Source organism: Ranitomeya variabilis, chromosome 7, assembly GCF_051348905.1.
Source record: "Ranitomeya variabilis isolate aRanVar5 chromosome 7, aRanVar5.hap1, whole genome shotgun sequence".
NCBI classification, from domain to species: Eukaryota; Metazoa; Chordata; class Amphibia; order Anura; family Dendrobatidae; genus Ranitomeya; species Ranitomeya variabilis.
In genome coordinates this window covers 45145267-45167002 of record NC_135238.1, presented here as the reverse complement: position 1 = coordinate 45167002, position 21736 = coordinate 45145267, and the positions used below count along the sequence as shown (strand labels likewise).

The 21736-nt window shown below is 44.7% G+C and overlaps 1 protein-coding gene across 1 annotated transcript in view; it reads left to right on the top strand.

The window, feature by feature from the left end:
* The first annotated feature begins 4 nt into the window (after positions 1–4).
* The window catches only part of LOC143786214 (piwi-like protein 1), a 97477-nt gene continuing 75745 nt past the window's right edge, over positions 5–21736 (top strand). The window contains exon 1 of the mRNA XM_077275502.1: positions 5–87. Coding sequence (XP_077131617.1) covers positions 5–87 — 83 coding nt within the window. The remainder of the gene's footprint in view (positions 88–21736) is intronic.

Genomic DNA, 21736 nt, shown 5'->3' with positions numbered 1-21736 from the left:
TGAGATGGAACCGAGGGTTTTTAAGGTTCCGCTCTATTGTGACATCATCACTCACCTGTGTGACATCACTGCCCGCTTCCATATAAGGTAAGAGATGATGTCACAATGCAGCGGAATAACCAATACTTTTTCTCTCACTATCGGCCTCTTATAAAGCAGCTGATAATGATGGAGGCACAAATAGGGATGAATGAAATAACATCCTGGTGGTTTCCAGGTGTTCGATTACAGCCGGTGGTTACAGAGGTTTGGCTGAGCGTTTCCCATTTCCAGTTCTCATCATATGACATTATAACATATTTACTCTTTTCTGACAGTTTCTTTTATCTTCTCATTCTCTCTATAAAGATACATTGAACTATATAATCTGATGCTCAGGATAAAGTCTTCAAGCATTTGGTGTCATTATTGGATTTTCTCACATTTCCACTGATAGGGGGCAGTGTTCTGGGAATTGTCATCATGTGATTCCAGGCCAACCATCACCAGGACCTCATGTCCTCATACAGTCTATTGGATGGATGATAACATTAGTCAAAGGGGCATTTCCATGATAGAAGTGATGACAGGACATGTGCTAATATGTTTGTAAAACGATCGACAAACACAAATTCGGCACAAATGTGGCACATTCGGATTTGTGATCGGTAATAATTGTGTTGCCACTAAAGTATTTTAAAGTAGATGATAAATAGATAGATAGATAAAAAGCCGGCAATTCATGTGCTGCATACAGTAAAATCACAGAGTGACAGGTTAGAATAGATATACAGTATACACATAGATATATAGATGTCAGTGACACACACAGATATATGTATAAATATTATATAGATAAAAGAAAAGCCGGTAATTCAGCAGCCACGTACTCTAAAATGACACCGGGACCCGACAGTCTAGAAGAGATGGATTACACACATAGATACAGATATATGGGTTATACACACAGCGCGGTGGCGCAGTGGATAGCACAGCAGCCTTGCAGCGCTGGAGTCCTGGGTTCAAGCCCCACTAAGGACAACATCTGCAAAGAGTTTGTATGTTCTCTCCGTGTTTGCATGGGTTTCCTCCGGGTACTCCAGTTTCCTCCCACATTCCAAAGACATACTGATAAGGAATTTAGATTGTAACAGGGACAGTGACGATAATGTGTGCAAACCTGTAAAGCGCTGCGGAATATGTTAGCGCTATATAAAGATATAAAAATATATTTATAAAAAATAAAGATTATTTATTACACAGAATAGATAGATATATAGATGTCAGTGACATATACAATTAGTACAGTGTGTGTGCAGCTTTCTGTACATGTTGTGAGGGGTTGACACACTCCGCTGCTTTCCCAGGTAGACAGAGGAAACGTTCTGGTAGATGATCACCTGCTGGTTTATTGTGGATAGCATAAACCTTGGCGGGTTCAGCAAAATAAACCGAGCCTTGCTGGCATAAAGGTAAAACAAAGAAAACAGCCCATATGAGTCCTTTCCCTGCAGGATTCCCCTGCAGTTGACCCGCACAGTTGGAGTTCCTGCTTCTCCTAAGAGACACTGCCTGATTCTCGTTACCAGGTATATAACATCCCATGTGAGTTCGTCCATGCGGGACATTGGGTACGCGTCAACACTGGACACCTCATTGAGCCTGCAGTAGTCATTACAAAATCGCTACTCGCCATTGGGCTTCGATACGAGGACGATGGGACTTGACCAGCTACTTCTTGATTCCTCTATCACCCCGAGGTCCAGCATTCTCTTCACCTCCTTGCAGATTATCTCCTGGTGTGGTTCGGGGATTCTGTAGGGTTTGAGGTTTACCCTTACATGTGGGTTTACCATTACATTACTGTAATAATTGTATATGTCACTGACATCTCCGGTACCGTTTTTTTCAGGTACCGGAAATATTAGGACTAGTGATGAGCGAGCAGAAAATGCTCGGGTGCTTGTTGCTCGTGTCGAGCAGATTGGAATGCTTGGGTGCTCAACATGAGCAACGAGCCCAATATAAGCCTAGAAAACCTGAGTTTTTTTGCCGTGACACCCCCCCTCCCCCCGGAGGTCTTTTCCAGGAATCAGAAATCTATGGGAACAGTTCTCAAATTACACGGGAACATAATGGGGAAGACCTCTAGAAGCATTTCTGACTCCCAGGTCACTGTTGTGAACAATGTTGTCAGAGTCTTACGCCACTTTTACAGGCGCACATTAAAACATACAAAAATGAAACCAAAATGGATTTTCCTGGGAAATATGTTGAGGTACATCCTTTCCAGGGTAACGACTTGTATATTAGGCAAAATAAATAACCCAAAACAAAAATGTTCCTCCACCACTTGAGCTATGTTCACACGCAGCGTTTTTGATGATTTTTTCATTTTTGCATTCACTGGGAAATGTTATTGTCTCCATAGACAATATGGAGAGGAGTCTGTTGTGAATTCCGCTCTTGGGCTCCCTCTGGTGGCTGTAAGTGGCACTTTTGTGAGTTCTGCTCTTGGGCTCCCTCCGGTGGTTTTGAGTGGAACTGCTGCTCCTTGGATTTAGCAGTCAGCAGCTGCTTCCACTGATCGTCTTTCTGGCTCGGCTATTTATCCTGGCTCTATCCTTCAGCCTGGGCCAGTTGTCAATGGTTCCTGGTTAGATCCACATCTCTGCTTGGATTTCCCTGATATTCTTACCAGTTCAGCAAAGATAAGTCCTTGCTTGTTCTTTTGCTGTCCACATATTGTGGACTTAATCATTCAGCTCTTTCTATGTTTTTTCTTGTCCAGCTTGTCAGTATGGATTTATTCAGTTAAGCTGGAAGCTCTGGAAAGCAGATTTACCCTCCACACCTTTAGTCAGGTGTGGAGATTTTTGTAAACTCTGTGGTGGATTTTATTTCGGATCTTCCTGTTTCCCAGAAGATGTCTGTTATCTGGGTGGGCCAGTTGTACAACCACCGGAGGGAGCCCAAGAGCAGAACTCACAAAAGTGCCACTTACAACCACCGGAGGGAGCCCAAGAGCGGAATTCACAACAGGAGTCTTCTGCTCACTGAGCAGACGCTCAATGGGATAGATGAGGTGGGAATGGTAGGATGGAGCTGCAGGACAGTGAAGTAGCAAGCTGGGTGACAGGAAGCGGGGTAGAGGGAAGAGTGTCAGGGAGGCTAGTCCTGATCTGGCACACCCCAATAAGTTTGCTAAGTTGGCAGATGAGGGGGGTGCCAGTACAGTGGTAGCACTGCTGCAGCCAGGCATGTCATCTGAAAGCCGGAGGAGTGACTGCTCCAGTAAGGGGGGAAATAGGAGAGCAGGGCAGGCCAGACAGGTACTGGTAGTGGGGGACTCAATTATTAGGGGAACAGATAGGGCAATCTGTCACAAAGACAGGGATCGTTGGACGGTATGCTGCCTACCTGGCGCTCGAGTCCGACACATCGCTGATCGGGTGGACAGATTACTGGGAGAGGCTGGTGAGGACCCAGCGGTCATGGTGCACATTGGCACAAATGACAAAGTTAGAGGTAAGTGGAAGGTCATTAAAGACGATTTCAGGGAATTAGGCTGCAAGCTTAAAGCACGGACCTCCAGCGTGGTATTTTCCAAAGTACTGCCTGTACCACGTGCCACGCCAGAGAGGCAACGGGAGATTAGGGAGGTTAATAAGTGGCTCAAGGATTGGTGTAGGAAGGGGGGGTTTGGGTTCCTACAGAACTGGGCCGACTTCTCAGTTGGCTACAGGCTCTACGCTAGGGACGGGCTGCACCTCACTGGGGAAGGTGCAGCTGTGCTGGGGGAGAAAATGGCTAGAAGGTTGGAGGAGTATTTAAACTAGGGATTGGGGGAGGGTGTTCATTTTATAGGAGGGGAAGATAGTGCAGATAGAGACCTGGGCACAAATAAGGAAGTTGGGGGTGGCATGGAAGGTGGGGTTAGAACAGTTAATAATTTAAGAAAGAATAGAGGTACAGAGAGGAACATCAAGTGCATGTATACTAATGCCAGAAGCTTTGCCAACAACATGGAGAAAGTAGAACTAATGTTGTTGGAGCATAATTATGACATGGTGGGGATATCTGAGACGTGGCTGGATGAGAGCCATGACTGGGCTGTTAAGTTGCAGGGCTATAGTCTGTTCAGAAATGACCGTACATATAAGCGATGGGGTGGGGTGTGTCTGTATGTAAAATTGTCCTTAAAACCCATCCGGCGTGATAATATAGGTGAATCTAATGAAAATGTAGAGTCTCAGTGGGTGGAGATAAGGGGAGGGGGAAAAAATAATAAATTACTGATAGGGGTTTGTTATAAATCTCCAAAAATAATGGAAGCAATGGAGAATATCCTCGTAAAGCAAATAGATGAAGCTGCGACTCAAGGAGAAGTCATTATTATGGGGGACTTCAACTACCCTGAAATAGATTGGGGAACAGAAACCTGCAGTTCCAGTAAAGGTGATCGGGGTCTGACAACTATGAGAGACAATTACCTTTCACAACTGGTTCAGGACCCAACAAGAAGGGGGGCACTGCTAGACCTAATATTAACCAACAGGCCAGACCGCATATCAAATATAAGGGTTGGGGGTCACTTGGGGAATAGTGATCACAAAATAATAAGTTTTCATGTATCCTTTAATAAGATTGGTAGTAGGGGGGTGACAAGGACACTAAACTTCAGGAGGGCAAATTTCCAACGGATAAGAGAGGATCTTGGTGCAATTAACTGTGATGATATCCTGAGTAGTGTTGAGCATTCCGATACCGCAAGTATCGAGTATCGGCCGATATTTGCTGTATCGGAATTCCGATACCGAGATACGATACTTTTGTGGTATTGGGAATCGGAAGTTCCCAGTGTATGGTTCCTAGGGTCTGAAGGAGAGGAAACTCTCCTTCAGGCCCTGGGATCCATATCCATGTAAAAAATAAAGAATTAAAATAAAAAATAGGGATATACTCACCCTCTGACGCGCCCTGGTAGTAACCGGCAGGCTGCTTTGCTTAAAATGAGCGCGTTCAGCACCTTCCATGACGTCACGGCTTGTGATTGGTCGCCTGGCGGTCACATGAGCGGCACGCGACCAATCAGAAGCCGTGACGTCATGGAAGGTGCTGAACGCGCTCATTTTAAGCAAAGAAGGCTGCCGGTTACCAGCGGTGATGTCCAGGGGCCTCCGGACAGGTGAGTATATCAATATTTTTTATTTTAATTCTTTATTTTACACAGTAATATGGATCCCAGGGCCTGAAGGAGAGTTTCCTCTCCTTCAGACCCTGGGAACCATCAGGATACTGTCCGATACTTGGTGTCCCATTGACTTGCATGGGTATCGGAATCGGCGAGATCCGATACTTTGCCGGTATCGGCCGATACTTTCCGATACCGATACTTTCAAGTATCGGACGGTATCGCTCAACACTAATCCTGAGACATAAAAATACACAAAGAAAATGGGAGACGTTTATTAGCATCCTGGATAGGACCTGTGCACAGTATATACCGTATGGGAATAAACATACTAGAAATAGGAGGAAACCAATATGGCTAAATAGAGCTGTAAGGGGCGCAATAAGGGACAAAAAGAAAGCATTTAGAGAATTAAAGGAAGTAGGTAGTGAGGAGGCATTAAATAAATACAGAAAATTAAATAAATTCTGTAAAAAGCAAATCAAGGCAGCAAAGATTGAGACAGAGAGACTCATTGCCAGAGAGAGTAAAAATAATCCCAAAATATTCTTTAACTACATAAATAGTAAGAAACTAAAAAATGAAAGTGTTGGCCCCCTTAAAAATAGTCTGGGGGAAATGGTGGATGAGGATGAGGAAAAAGCCAATATGCTAAATGACTTTTTTCATCAGTATTAACACAAGAAAATCCCATGGCGACAATATGATCAGTGATAACAAAAATTCCCCATTAAATGTCACCTGCTTAACCCAGCAGGAAGTACGGCGGCGTCTAAAAATCACTAAAATGGACAAATCTCCGGGCCCAGATGGGATCCACCCCTGAGTACTGCAGGAACTAAGTACTCTCATTGATAGACCATTATTTTTAATCTTTAAAGACTCCACAATAACAGGGTCTGTACCACAGGACTGGCGTATAGCAAATGTGGTGCCAATATTCAAAAAGGGGACAAAAACTGAACTCGGAAATTATAGGCCAGTAAGCTTCACCTCTACTGTGGGTAAAATCCTGGAGGGCATTCTAAGGCTATGTGCACACTTTGCGGTGTGCTCTGCGGGTTCTCCCACAGCGGAATCGATAAATCTGCAGGGCAAACCCGCTGCGGTTATCCCTGCAGATTTATCGCGGTTTGTTCCGCGGTTTCCGCTGCGGGTTTCCGCCTATACTATTGATGCTGCATGTGCAGCAATATGCAGCATCAATAGTATAATGTTAAAATAAAAAAATTGGCTATACTCACCCTCTCTGACGTCCCGATCTCCTCGGCGCTGCACTCGGCGGTCCGCTTCCAAAGATGCTGTGCCGAGAAGGACCCTTCGTGACGTCACGGTCATGTGACCGCGGCGTCATCACGGTCATGTGACCGCGACGTCACCGCAGGTCCTGTTCGCACATCAACCCAGACCGGACGCCGCGGGCAGCGCTGAGAGGTGAGTATAGCATTATTTTTTATTTTAATTCTTTTTTTTACACCCAAATATGGTTCCCAGGGCCTGGAGGAGAGTCTCCTCTCCTCCACCCTGGGTACCACCCGCACATTATCCGCTTACTTCCTGCAACGTGGGCACAGCCCCATGCGGGAAGTAAGCGGTTCAATGCTTTCCTATGGGTGCAGAATCGCAGCGATTCTGCACAAAGAAGTGACATGCTGCGGGTTGTAAACCGCTGCGTTTCTGCGCGGTTTTTCCCGCAGCATGTGCACTGCGGTTTGCGGTTTCCATAGGGTTTACATGTTAATGTAAACGCTATGGAAACTGCTGCGGACCCGCAGCATCAAAATCGCGGCGGTTCCGTGGTAAAAACCGCAAAGTGTGAACATGGCCTAAGGGATGCTATACTGGAGTATCTGAAGAGGAATAGCCTCATGACCCAGTATCAGCACGGGTTTACTAGGGACCGTTCCTGTCAGACTAATCTGATCAGCTTCTATGAAGAGGTAAGTTCCGGACTGGACCAAGGGAACCCAGTAGATGTAGTGTATATGGACTTTTCAAAAGCTTTTAAAACGGTGCCACACAAAAGGTTGATACATAAAATGAGAATAATGGGGATAGGGGAAAATATGTGTAAGTGGGTTGAGAGCTGGCTCAGGGATAGGAAACAAAGGGTGGTTATTAATGGAGCACACTCGGACTGGGTCGCGGTTAGCAGTGGGGTACCAAAGGGGTCAGTATTGGGCCCTCTTCTTTTTAACATATTTATTAATGACCTTGTAGGGGGCATTCAGAGTAGAATTTCAATATTCGCAGATGACACTAAACTCTGCAGGGTAATCAATACAGGGGAGGACAATTTTATATTACAGGATGATTTATGTAAACTAGAAGCTTGGGATGATAAATGGCAAATGAGCTTTAATGGGGATAAATGTAAGGTCATGCACTTGGGTAGAAGTAATAAGATGTATAACTATGTGCTTAATTCTAAAACTCTGGGCAAAACCGTCAATGAAAAAGACCTGGGTGGATGGGTGGATGACAAACTCATATTCAGTGGCCAGTGTCAGGCAGCTGCTACAAAGGCAAATAAAATAATGGGATGCATTAAAAGAGGCATAGATGCTCATGAGGAGAACATAATTTTACCTCTATACAAGTCACTAGTTCGACCACACTTAGAATACTGTGCACAGTTCTGGTCTCCGGTGTATAAGAAATGCATAGCTGAACTAGAGCGGGTGCAGAGAAGAGCAACCAAGGTTATTAGAGGACTGGGGGGTCTGCAATACCAAGATAGGTTATTACACTTGGGGCTGTTTAGTTTGGAAAAACGAAGACTAAGGGGTGATCTTATGTTAATGTATAAATATATGAGGGGACAGTACAGAGACCTTTCTGATGATCTTTTTAATCATAGACCTGAGACAGGGACAAGGGGGCATCCTCTACGTCTGGAGGAAAGAAGGTTTAAGCATAATAACAGACGCGGATTCTTCCTCTGGATCAACATGTTAGAGCATGTTAGGTTAGGCTATGGGTTGGACTAGATGGACTTAAAGGGAACCTATCACCCCGTTTTTTCGGCATGAGATAAAAATACTGTTAAATAGGGCCTGAGCTGTGCATTACAATAGTGTAGTTTGTGGACCCCGATTCCCCACCTATGCTGCCGAAATACGTTACCAAAGTAGTCGTTTTCGCCTGTCAATCAGGCTGGTCAGGTCGGATGGGCGTGGTGTCTTCCCCCAGATATTGCGTAGTTTTCTGTTGGTGGCGTAGTGGTGTGCGCATGTCCAAGGTCCTGAATCCTGCACAGGGGTGTGAAAATAGCAGCGATGTCCGTTATTCCATTGGTGGTCGGTGGGCGCGGCCATCTTCCTTTGGCCGCGCGTACGCAGAAGCGGCGCTCTGCTGGCCGCGGCTTCAGGAAAATGGCCACCGCGATATCCATCTGTGCACGCACGGCTTCAGGAAAATGGCCGCGGGATGCCGCGCGTGCGCAGATGGATATCGCGGCGGCCATTTTCCTGAAGCCGCGGCCAGTAGAGCGCCGCGGCCAGCAGAGCGCCGCTTCTGCGCACGTGCGGCCAAAGGAAGATGGCCGCGCCCACCGACCACCAATGGAATAACGGACATCGCTGCTATTTTCACACCCCTGTGCAGGATTCGGGACCTTGGACATGCGCACACCACTACGCCACCAACGGAAAACTACGCAATATCTGGGGGAAGACACCACGCCCATCCGACCTGACCAGCCTGATTGACAGGCGAAAACGACTACTTTGGTAACGTATTTCGGCAGCATAGGTGGGGAATCGGGGTCCACAAACTACACTATTGTAATGCACAGCTCAGGCCCTATTTAACAGTATTTTTATCTCATACCGAAAAAACGGGGTGATAGGTGCCCTTTAAAGTCTTCATTCAACCTTAATAACTATGTAACTATGTAACCTTAGCTGGCCATGTGGTGTGTGACACATCATCAGACACATCCCGTTTCAGTTATGAAGGAGGGACTGTTAAAGGAGGAGGGCCATTAGGCGGACTTTAATCTTCTTAAAGGGACAGCAGTTTGTCCTCCCTATTCTTAGAGAGCCATCAGCTGGCTGGGCTTGGTTGTTCCCATTATTAAACAGTGTGTCTCCTGTACTATTATTGACTGTGCATTGAATGCAAGGCATGACTCAAATTTAGGCGCACCTCAATAGCCCATTGAACAGACGTCCTGGATGGCCAAATGAAACCAAAGTTCCCATTCTTATTTATTTGGTACTGCCATACTGCTTGCCCATGCATTGAATGCAAGGCCTGGTCTGCCCCAAAGTTTATCGCACCCCAAAAACAGTTTGAAGAGACATGGTGGATGGCCACATGAAACCAAAGTTCCCATTATTAGATTTTTTTTACTTTCCTACAGTTTGCCCATGAATTGAATGCAAGGCCTGCTCCAAATTGGGACGCACCCCAGTATCCCAAAAAACAGACGTCCTGGAAGGCCCCATGAAACCAACGTTCCCATTATTAGAAAGTTGGTACTCTCATGCTGTTTGCCTATGCAGTGAATTGCAGTGTTGAGCCTGAAGAACCTGCATTGGAGAATGTCAGTGTAGAGGCTGAAGAACTGGCAGTGGAGAATTGCATTGTTGAAGCTGACAACCAACAAAGTTCACATTATTAGGAAGTGGGTCTCCCATTCTGTTTGCCAATGCATTTAATCCAAGGTCTGGCCTGCACCAAAGTTACAGGAACCACCAAAACAATTTGAAGAGACGTGGTGCATGGCCACATGAAACCAAAGTTCCCATTATTATGATTTCTCTAGTCCCGTACAATTTGCCCATGAAGTGAATGCAAAGCCTGCTCCAAATTTGGATGCACCCCAATAACCCAAAAAACTGACGTCCTGGAAGGCCACATGAAACCAAAGTTCCCATTTTTCTTAATTTGCTACTCCCATAATGTTAGCCTATGCATTGAATGCAAGGCCTGCCCTGCCCCAAAGTTACATGCACCCCAATAACCCTTTGAACCGACGCAGTGGATGGCCACATGACACCAAAGTTCCCATTATTAGGAAGCTGGTACTCCCATACTGTTTGACTATGCAGTGAATTGCAGTGTTAAGCCTGAAGAACCTGCATTGGAGAATTGCAGAGTTGAGGATGAAGACCCAAAAGTGGAGAATTGCATTGTTGAAGCAGCGTAACAAACCCCTGCAGTTCCCATTATTAGGAACTGGGTCTCTCATACTGTTTGGCTATGCAGTGAATGCCAGACCTGCTCCAAATTTGCATGCACCCCAATCCCCCTAGGATGAAACGTGGAGGAGGGCTTCATAAAAAATAATGTGCCCCTGGGGGGTACACATCAACATGCTGTGTAAATATATTTGTTACGGGCATCATAAACACCCTTTAACACAATGTCCAATGAGAAAAAGTATCGTGCCCACACTGCTGCCTTATGCGATCATCTTACGGTGTGCCTTGTAAAGCTGCTCCAGTATAACTACCCACTCATCCATGCAAGGGCACTCCGGGTGCACAGCCAAAAAAGTACATAACAATCCAATGAAAAAAGAAAAGAAAAACTGTGTAAACATTTTTTTTATGGGCATCAAAAACACCCTTTAACACAATAACGTGGCTGTTCCATGACAGACTACGATCACCATGGTGATATAGTGGTGGTGGGTAGGGTTGAGCGAAATGGGTCAGGCATTTTCTGAAGTCGCCGAATTTTGGCAAAGTCGGGTTTCATGAAACCCGACCCGACCCCTGTGTGGGGTCAGCCATGAGGTCGGCGATCTTCTGAATCTGGTATCGGAACTCCGATACCGAGTTCCGATATGTTTGCGATATCGGAAATCGGTATCGGAATCCACATTTAAGTGTAAAATAAAGAATTAAAATAAAAAATATTGATATACTCACCTCTCCGACGCAGCCTGGACCTTACAGCTGGTAACCGGCAGCCTTCTTTGCTTAAAATGAGCGCGTTCAGGGCCTTAGATGACGTCACGGCTTGTGATTGGTCGCTTGGCGTTTACATGGGCGGCCGCGACCAATCACAAGCCGTGACGTCATCTAAGGCCCTGAACGCGCTCATTTTAAACAAAGAAGGCTGCCGGTTACCAGTGGTAAGGTCCAGGCTGCGTCGGAGAGGTGAGTATATCAATATTTTTTATTTTAATTCTTTATTTTACACATTAATATGGATCCCAGGGCCTGAAGGAGAGTTTCCTCTCCTTCAGACTCTGGGAACCATAGTATCCCATTGCACTGCATTGGGTTTCGTGTTTCGGCTGACCCCAACATTTTTATAGGATCGGCCGATTTCACTCGACCCGACTTTTGAGAAAGTCGGGTTTCGTGAAACCCGACCCGATCCTATAAAAATAAAAGTCGCTCAACCCTAGTGGTGGGTGATGAGGATGAAGAGAAGGAGAATGACAACAGAAAAAAAGTTGAAATCACGAAGTGTACTGTATACCCATGTTTGGGTGTAAAGAGGTGCATGGTAATAGCGTTAACAAAAAAAGACACTGTATTGGAGGTTATGTTTGGCTGATATCGCTCAGTGGTGTACAGAAGTCTGGCACAATCCATCCCTTGTTCATTTTTATAAGAGCCTGTCAGCATTTTCAGTTGACAGGTGGACGCGCTTATCAGTTATAATTCCCCCAGCGGCACTTAATACCCACTCTGACAAAATGCTAGCGGCAGGGCAGGCCAGGACCTCCAAGGCATTCAGAGCCAGTTCATGCCACGTGTCCAGCCTGGATACCCAATAATTATAAGGCATGGAGGTATCACGGAGGACTTTGGTTTGGCCAGCAAGGTACTCCCTCAGCATCTTCCAAAACTTTGCACTTCTTGTGAGAGTACCCCGTGCCTCAGGGCCTATACGATGTGGGGTCTGAGAAAACTCCCAGAGCTTGAGCTGGATTGGAGTTGTCTCTTTCGCCTGTCGTCCTTGGTTGTGCAACGAACTGTGATGTCTGCTGCCAGCGTTTTCAGATGGGAATTTTTTAAATAATTCCGCAACAAGAGCCCTCTGGTCCTGCACCATTTTAGTACAGCTGTCTGACTCTGGAATATGAGATAGAAAGTTTTCTTTGTAGTGTGGGTCTAGAAGTGTCACCAACCAGTAATGACTGTCACCCAAACTTTTGAGAAAGCAAGGGTCACGTGAATGGCAACGTAACATAAACTCAGCCATGTGTGCAAGACTGCTAACAGGCAAGACTTCCGTGTCCTCACCAAGAGGATGACTGAAAATTCTGTCCTCCTCCTTCCTGTCCTCAGGCCATCCATGCTGAACAGACGGTATGACAGCTGTGCTAGTAGTACTATCTATTGCATGAAAGTAGCTCCTGTTCTTCCTCCGCCTCCTCCTCTTCCTCATTGTCACCCTATCCACGTTGAGATGAGATGTGGGTGGGCTGTGTGTATTCACCATGTATGGTTCCTTGCTCCATCTCATCAATCTCCGACTGCAACGCATCTTCTTTGATAGTGAGCAGAGAGCATTTCAGAGCAGAGAGAAGTGGGATGGTGATGCTAATTATTGTATCATCGCCACTCACCATCTTGGTGGAGTCCTCAAAGTTTTGGAGGATGGTACATATGTCTGACATCCATGTCCACTCCTGAGGTCTTATGTGTGGAGTCAAACAAACTGTCAGGTCCATTTCTTACTATTAGCCCGTATAAAAATTTAAAACTTGGGGCTGAAACAACATTTTAGTGGTAAAAATGTAATTAGTCTTTCTTCACTGCCCAAAGTTATTTTAATTCTGTGAGGCACATGTGGTGTCAATATGATCACTGCACCCCTAGATGCATTCATCAAGTGTGTAGTTTGGAAACTTAAATGACTTCATTGGGGTTTCTGCTGTTCTGGCACCTCAGGGGCTCTGCCAATGTGACATGGCACCTGCAAACCATTCTAGTAAGATCTAAACTCCAATATGGCGCTTCTTCCCTTCAGAACTTTGCATTGTGCCGGAAAAGTAGTTTTTGACCACATATGGGGTATCGGCGTACTCAGGACGAGTAACACAACAAATTCCACCATTCATTTTCTCCTATTATTCCTTTTGAAAATTAAAAACTTGTACCAAAAGAAAATTTTAGTGGAAAAAATGTTAACTTTCCATTTACTCAGCCTAATGTTATTCAATTCTGTGAATCAACTGAAGGATAAAAATGCTCACTACACCCCTAGATGAATTCCTCAAGAGTGTTAGTTTCCAAAATGGAGTCACTTGTGGGGTTTCTGCTGTTTTAACCTGTCAGGGGCTCGTCAAATGTGACATGGCAACCGCAATCTATTCCAGCCTAAATTGAGCTCCAGAATTCAGTTGGTGCTCCTTCCTTCCGAGACCTGGCGTGCGCCCAAACAGTAGTTTTCCAACACATACTGGGTATCAGTGTGCTCAGAATAAACTGCACCACAAATTGTATGGTCCATCTTATCCTGTTACCTTTGTGAAAATGAACAATTTGGGGCAAAACCAACACTTTTATGGCATAAGTTAATTTTTTTTCAATTTCGAGCCTCAACATTAGAAAATTCTATGAAGCCCCTCTGGGTTCAAGGTGCTCACACCTCTAAATATGTTCCTTGAGGGGTATAGTTTACAAAATAAGCTGACTTATCGGGAGTTTCCACAGTTTATGCACATAAGGGGCTCTGCAAACACTCTTGATTCCAGCCAATTTTCTGTTCAAAACGTTAAACGGTGCTCCTTCCGTTCCAACCTTTGCCGTGCACCCAAACAGCAGTTTTCCACTACATATGGGGTATTGGCGTACTCAGGAGAAATGATACAGCAAATTCTGGGGTCCATTTTCTCCTGTTGCCCTTGTATAAAAGTAATTTGGGTCAAAACCAACAATTTTATAAAGAAGAATAAAATGTTAATTTTTTTCCTTCTACATTGCTTTAATTCCTGTAAAGCACCTACAGGGTTAATAAACTTCTTGAACGTGATTTTGAGCACTTTGAGTGGTGCAGTTATTAGAACGGTGTCACTTTTGGGCATTTTCTGTCACATAGGCCCCTCAAATTCAATTAAAAATGTGAGGTGGTCCAAGAAAAAGGGCTTTTGTACATTTTGATGGAAAAATGAGAAATCGCTGATCAACCCCTTCTAACTTCCCAACAAAAAAATATGTTTCATAAATGATGCAGATGTAAAATAGACATGTGGGAAATGTTAGTTATTAACTATTTTGTGTGACATATCTCTATGGCTTAAGGGAATAAAACTTGAAAATTGCGAAAAGCTTAGAAACAAATAAAACCTTATACTTTCGCAAAAAAACGTATGCTAAACCTAAACAAAATATAGGCAACGGCCATGGCAGGGAGATAGAAAAAATAACAATATCTGGCAGTGCTGTTAGAAACCTTCAGTATTACCAAACACTAGTCACATTTGGCCTCTTTTACAAATTCTGGCAGTCAGGTTAGCGAGGAGAACGTGAAGGATGTTATGGCGTATGTGTGCTATTGCTCATCTTAAGCACAGCAGGATAATGTAGCCTCTGACAGCGACATCATCAGCTGGAGTCAGCGTTTCTGCCGGGTTTACCTCCTCAGCCATCACATCGTTTAATGTTGTGCAGAGCAAAATGTCCAATCTGTTAATGATACCTGTTTCTTTTCTGTCCCAAAGTCCCCTAGCCAACAGCACCCTGGAGGTTGAGGAACATAATACACCAAAAAAATGTTCTTCTAGTTGAGATTTTGGAAGACATGATCAGTCAGCCTTTATTAGCAAATAGATCAATGGCTGCACTCAACTGTACTTAAGCAAGGAAATGTGCGATACATGAAATGTGAATAGCTTAATGGCTTGTGAAATCTATGAAAAAACACATGAGATGCTTAGCACAAGATTTGGCCAAAAAATGTGAGCCCATCCACCAAACATCAAGGTAATCTCAGATCGGATGGGTACCTGACCTGACTGCCTAGTGTGAACACTTACCTATGGCTAATTACATGGTAAAGCCTGCATTTATAGGAAGGTCAGAACCAACTGTGTTTGGATGTAGTTAAAATCACAGCATGGTGAATGCCCCGCCATAGGTAAGTGTTCACACTAGGCAGTCAAGTCAGGTACCCATCCGATCTGAGATTACCTTGATGTTTGGTGGATGGGCTCACATTTTTTGGCCAAATCTTGTGCTAAGCATCTCATGTGTTTTTCATAGATTTCACAAGCCATTAAGCTATTCACATTTCATGTATCGCACATTTCCTTGCTTAAGTACAGTTGAGTGCAGCCATTGATCTATTTGCTATGTAAGACTTTTTTGGTTATGCACCAGTTCAGACTAGATTGCTGTTCAGTCAGTCAGCCTTTATTGTCAGAAAATGATATGGAGGAGATGGGCATGACAATTTTAATGCCAATCTGTGTTGAAGTGGTAGGGACACTGTCAGTGGTAGTCACACATGGACTCAGGGAGCACCTCCTAGTAGGAACGAGTTGGGAGGGGGGGCGCTGGCCATTTCACACACACATATTCTTCCTCTCCTCTTGATCATCTTTCTCGTAACCAGTCTGCTCCACACACTCCTTCCTCTATCACCAGTGCATTGTCAGTTCTCATTTTATGTGCCCAAGAAACATGCGCTCAATCGTTCAGTTACATGGAAATGGTACTCCCATATGTCCAAGTTCACTACAGTTGGTGCCAGGCCTCCTCTTGAGAAAGAATTGTGTGAACTCAGGCTCTATGGAAGATACATACCCGCCATCATTTATTGATTCCGAGCTTTCATTCACCCCCCACATTCGATCACTGGCTCGCTCTTCTTATTTGCATCTCAAAAACATTTCTAGAATTCGCCCTTTTCTTACTTTCGACTCTGCAAAAACTCTTACTGTTTCTCTTATTCACTCCCGTCTGGACTATTGTAACTCTCTACTAATCGGCCTCCCTCTTACCAAACTCTCCCCGCTCCAATCTGTCCTGAATGCTGCTGCCAGGATCATATTCCTCACCAACCGTTACACCGATGCCTCTACCTTGTGCCAGTCATTACACTGGCTACCCATCCACTCCAGAATCCAGTACAAAACTACTACCCTCATCCACAAAGCACTCCATGGCTCAGCACCACCCTACATCTCCTCTCTTGTCTCAGTCTATCACCCTACCCGTGCCCTCCGCTCCACTAATGACCTCCGGTTAGCATCCTCAATAATCAGAACCTCCCACTCCCGTCTCCAAGACTTTACACGTGCTGCGCCGATTCTTTGGAATGCACTACCTAGGTTAATACGATTAATCCCCAATCCCCACAGTTTTAAGCGTGCCCTAAAAACGCATTTGTTCAGACTAGCCTACCGCCTCAACGCATTAACCTAACTATCCCTGTGTTGCCTATTAAAAATAGAAAAAAAAACAAAACACATAATCAGGTTCCTTGCATCGTGTTCTCATACACTTTATGCAGTTAATAGCCCTCTGTGTCTGTACTGCTACATACTTAGGCAGTTAACTGGTTCATGCAGCTTTACATGAACACCCGAGCCTTACACTATGGCTGGTCCAAATAACTAAAGCAATTGTTACCATCCACCTCTCGTGTCTCCCCTTTTTCCTCATAGTTTGTAAGCTTGCGAGCAGCAGGGCCCTCATTCCTCCTGGTATCTGTTTTGAACTGTGATTTCTGTTATGCTGTAATGTCTATTGTCTGTACAAGTCCCCTCTATAAGTTGTAAAGCGCTGCGGAATATGTTGGCGCTATATAAATAAAAATTATTATTATTATTATATTGTACCAAAAAGCCTTCCCCACCAGGTTTGAGCACAAACAATTTTTTAGCCCAAATTTATTGTATTTTGTGGAGATAATGTTTTGATACAGCAAACTCATATTTAACCCCTTCCTGACATCAGACGTACTATCCCGTCGAGGTGGGGTGGGCCCCCATGACCGCCGACGGGATAGAACGTCATACGCGATCGGCCGCGCTCCCCCCGTGACCCGGGGGGAGCGCGGCCGATCGCGGCCGGGTGTCAGCTGCATATCGCAGCTGACATCCGGCACTATGTGCCAGGAGCGGTCACGGACCGCCCCCGGCACATTAACCCCCGGCACACCGCGATCAAACATGATCGCGATGTGCCGGCGGTGCAGGGAAGCATCGCGCAGGGAGGGGGCTCCCTGCGGGCTTCCCTGAGACCCCCGGAGCAACGCGATGTGATCGCGTTGCTGCGAGGGTCTTACCTCCCTCCCTGCCTGCTCCAGACCCGGATCCAAGATGGCCGCGGATCCGGGTCCTGCAGGGAGGGAGGTGGCTTCACAGAAGCCTGCTCAGAGCAGGCACTGTGAAGCAGCCTGCACTTCTCGCAGATCGGTGATCTGTCAGAGTGCTATGCAAACTGGCAGATCACCGATCTGTATTGTCCCCCCCTGGGGCAAACTAAAAAAGTAAAAAAAAAAAATTTCCAAATGTGTAAAAAAAAATAAAAAAAAATATTCCAAAATAATGAAAAAAAATATATATATATTTTTCCCATAAATACATTTCTTTATCTAAATATATAAAAAAAAACAATAAAAGTACACATATTTAGTATCGCCGCGTCCGTAACGACCCGACCTATAAAACTGGCCCACTAGTTAACCCCTTCAGTAAACACCATAAGAAAAAAAAAAAAAAACGAGGCAAAAAACAACGCTTTATTATCATACCGCCGAACAAAAAGTGGAATAACACGCGATCAAAAAGACTGATATAAATAACCATGGTACCGCTGAAAGCGTCATCTTGTCCCGCAAATAACGAGTCGCCATACAGCATGATCAGCAAAAAAATAAAAAAGTTATAGTCCTGAGAATAAAGCGATGCAAAAATAATTATTTTTTCAATAAAATAGTTTTTATCGTATAAAAGCGCCAAAACATAAAAAAAGAGATAAATGCGGTATCGCTGTAATGTACTGACCCTAAGAATAAAACTGCTTTATCAATTTTACCAAACGCGGAACGGTATAAACGCCTCCCCCAAAAGAAATTCATGAATAGCTGGTTTTTGGTCATTCTGCCTCACAAAAATCGGAATAAAAAGCGATCAAAAAATGTGACGTGCCCAAAAATGTTACCAATAAAAACGTCAACTCGTCCCGCAAAAAACAAGACCTCACATGACTGTGGACCAAAATATGGAAAATTTATAGCTCTCAAAATGTGGTAACGCAAAAAATATTTTTTGCAATAAAAAGCGTCTTTCAGTGTGTGACGGCTGCCAATCATAAAAATCCGCTAAAAAACCCGCTATAAAAGTAAATCAAACACCCCTTCATCACCCCCTTAGTTAGGGAAAAATAAAAAAAAAAGTATTTATTTCCATTTTCCCATTAGGGCTAGGGTTGGGGCAAGGGTTGGGGCTAGGGTTAAGGCTACAGTTAGGGTTAAGGCTACAGTTAGGGTTGGGGCTAAAGTTAGGGTTAGGGTTTGGATTACATTTACGGTTGGGAATAGGGTTGGGATTAGGGTTAGGGGTGTGTCAGGGTTAGAGGTGTGGTTAGGGTTACTGTTGGGATTAGGGTTAGGGGTGTGTTTGGATTAGGGTTTCAGTTATAATTGGGGGGGTTTCCACTGTTTCGGCACATCAGGGGCTCTCCAAACGCAACATGGCGTCCGATCTCAATTCCAGCCAATTCTGCGTTGAAAAAGTAAAACAGTGCTCCTTCCCTTCCGAGCTCTCCCGTGTGCCCAAACAGGGGTTTACCCCAACATATGGGGTATCAGCGTACTCAGGACAAATAGGACAACAACCTTTGGGGTCCAATTTCTCCTGTTACCCCTGGGAAAGTACAAAACTGGGGGCTAAAAAATAATTTTTGTGGGAAAAACAAAGATTTTTTATTTTCACGGCTCTGCGTTATAAACTGTAGTGAAACACTTGGGGGTTCAAAGTTCTTACAACACATCTAGATAAGTTCCTTGGGGGGTCTAGTTTCCAAAATGGGGTCACTTGTGTGGGGCTTCTACTGTTTAAGTACATTAGGGGCTCTGCAAACGCAATGTGACGCCTGCAGACCATTCCATCTAAGTCTGCATTCCAAATGGCGCTCCTTCCCTTCCGAGCCCTCCCATGCATCCAAACGGTGGTTCCCCCCACATATGGGGTATCAGCGCACTCAGGACAAATTGGACAACAACTTTTGGGGTCCAATTTCTCCTGTTACCCTTGGGAAAATACAAAACCGGGGGCTGAAAAATATTTTATGTGGGAAAAATTTTTAGTTTTATTTTTACGGCTCTGCATTATAAACTTCTGTGAAGCCCTTGGTGGGTCAAAGCGCTCACCAAACATCTAGATAAGTTCCCCCCCCACATATGGGGTATCAGCGCACTCAGGACAAATTGGACAACAACATTTGGGGTCCAATTTCTCCTGTTACCCTCGGGAAAATACGAAACTGGGGGCTAAAAAATAATTTTTGTGGGAAAAAAATTTTGTTTTATTTTTATGGCTCTGCATTATAAACTTCTGTGAAGCCCTTGGTGGGTCAAAGTTCTCACCACACATCTAGATAAGTTCCTTAGGGGGTCTACTTTCCAACATGGTGTCACTTGTGGGGGGTTTCTACTGTTTAGGTACATTAGGGGCTCTGCAAACGCAATGTGACGCCTGCAGACCATTCCATCTAAGTCTGCATTCCAAATGGCGCTCCTTCCTTTCCGAGCCCTTCCATGCGCCCAAACAGTGGTTCTCCCCACATATGGTGTATCATCGCACTCAGGACAACTTGGACAACAAATTTTGGGGTCCAATTTCTCCTGCTACCCTCGGGAAAATACAAAACTGGGGGCTAAAAAAATAATTTTTGTGGGAAAAAATTTGTTTTATTTTTACGGCTCTGCATTATTAACTTCTGTGAAGCCCTTGGTGGGTCAAAGCGCTCAAAACACATCTAGATAAGTTCCTTAGGGGGTCTACTTTCCAAAATGGTGTCACTTGTGGGGGGTTTCAATGTTTAGGCACATCAGTGGCTCTCCAAACGCAACATGGCGTCCCATCTCAATTCCTGTCAATTTTGCATTGAAAAGTCAAACGGTGCTACTTCCTTTCCGAGCTCTCCCATGCGCCAAAACAGTGGTTTATCCCCACATATGGGGTATCAGCGTACTCAGGACAAATTGTACAACAACTTTTGGGGTCCAATTTCTCCTGCTACCCTTGGAAAAATACAAAACTGGGGGCCAAAAAATAAGTTTTGTGGGAAAAAAAGGATTTTTTATTTTCACGGCTCTGCGTTGTAAACTGTAGTGAAACACTTGGGGGTTTAAAGTTCTCACAACACATCTAGATAAGTTCCTTGGGGGGTCTAGTTTCCGATATGGGGTCACTTGTGGGGGGTTTGTACTATTTGGGTACATCAGGGGCTCTGCAAATGCAACGTGACGCCTGCAGACCAATCCATTTAAGTCTGCATTCCAAATGGCGCTCCTTCCCTTCCGAGCTCTGTCATGCGCCCAAACAGTGGTTCCCCCCCACATATGGGGTATCAGCATACTCAGGACAAATTGGACAACAACTTTTGGGGTCCAATTTATCCTGATACCCTTGTAAAAATACAAAACTGGGGGCTAAAAAATCATTTTTGTGAAAAAAAAAAAGAATTTTTATTTTCACGGCTCTGCGTTATAAACTGTAGTGAAACACTTGGGGGTTCAAAGTTCTCACAACACATCTAGATAAGTTCCTTGGGGGGTCTAGTTTCCAATATGGGGTCACTTGTGGGGGGTTTGTACTGTTTGGGTACATCAGGGGCTCTGCAAATGCAACGTGACGCCTGCAGACCAATCCATTTAAGTCTGCATTCCAAATGGCGCTCCTTCCCTTCTGAGCTCTGTCATGCGCCCAAACAGTGGTTCCCCCCCACATATGGGGTATCAGCATACTCAGGACAAATTGGACAACAACTTTTGAGTTCCAATTTATCCTGATACCCTTGTGAAAATACAAAACTGGGGGCTAAAAAATCATTGTTGTGAAAAAAAAGAATTTTTATTTTTACGGCTCTGCATTATAAACTTCTGTGAAGCACTTGTTGGGTCAAAGTGCTCACCACACATCTAGATAAGTTCCTTAGGGGGTCTACTTTCCAAAATGGTGTCACTTGTGGGGGGTTTCAATGTTTCGGCACATCAGGGGCTCTGCAAACGCAACATGGCATCCCATCTTAATTCCAGTCAATTTTGCATTGAAAAGTCAAATGGCGCTCCTTCCCTTCCGAGCTCTGCCCTGCGCCCAAACAATGGTTTACACCCACATATGGGGTATCAGCGTACTCAGGACAAATTGCACAACAATTTTTGAGGTCCAATTTCTTCTCTTACCCTTGGGAAAATAAAAAATTGGGGGCGAAAAGATCATTTTTGTGAAAAAATATGATTTTTTATTTTTACCGCTCTGCATTATAAACTTCTGTGAAGCACTTGTTGGGTCAAAGTGCTCACCACACATCTAGATAAGTTCCTTAGGGGGTCTACTTTCCAAAATGGTGTCACTTGTGGGGGGTTTCAATGTTTAGGCACATCAGGGGCTCTCCAAATGCAACTTGGCGTCCCATC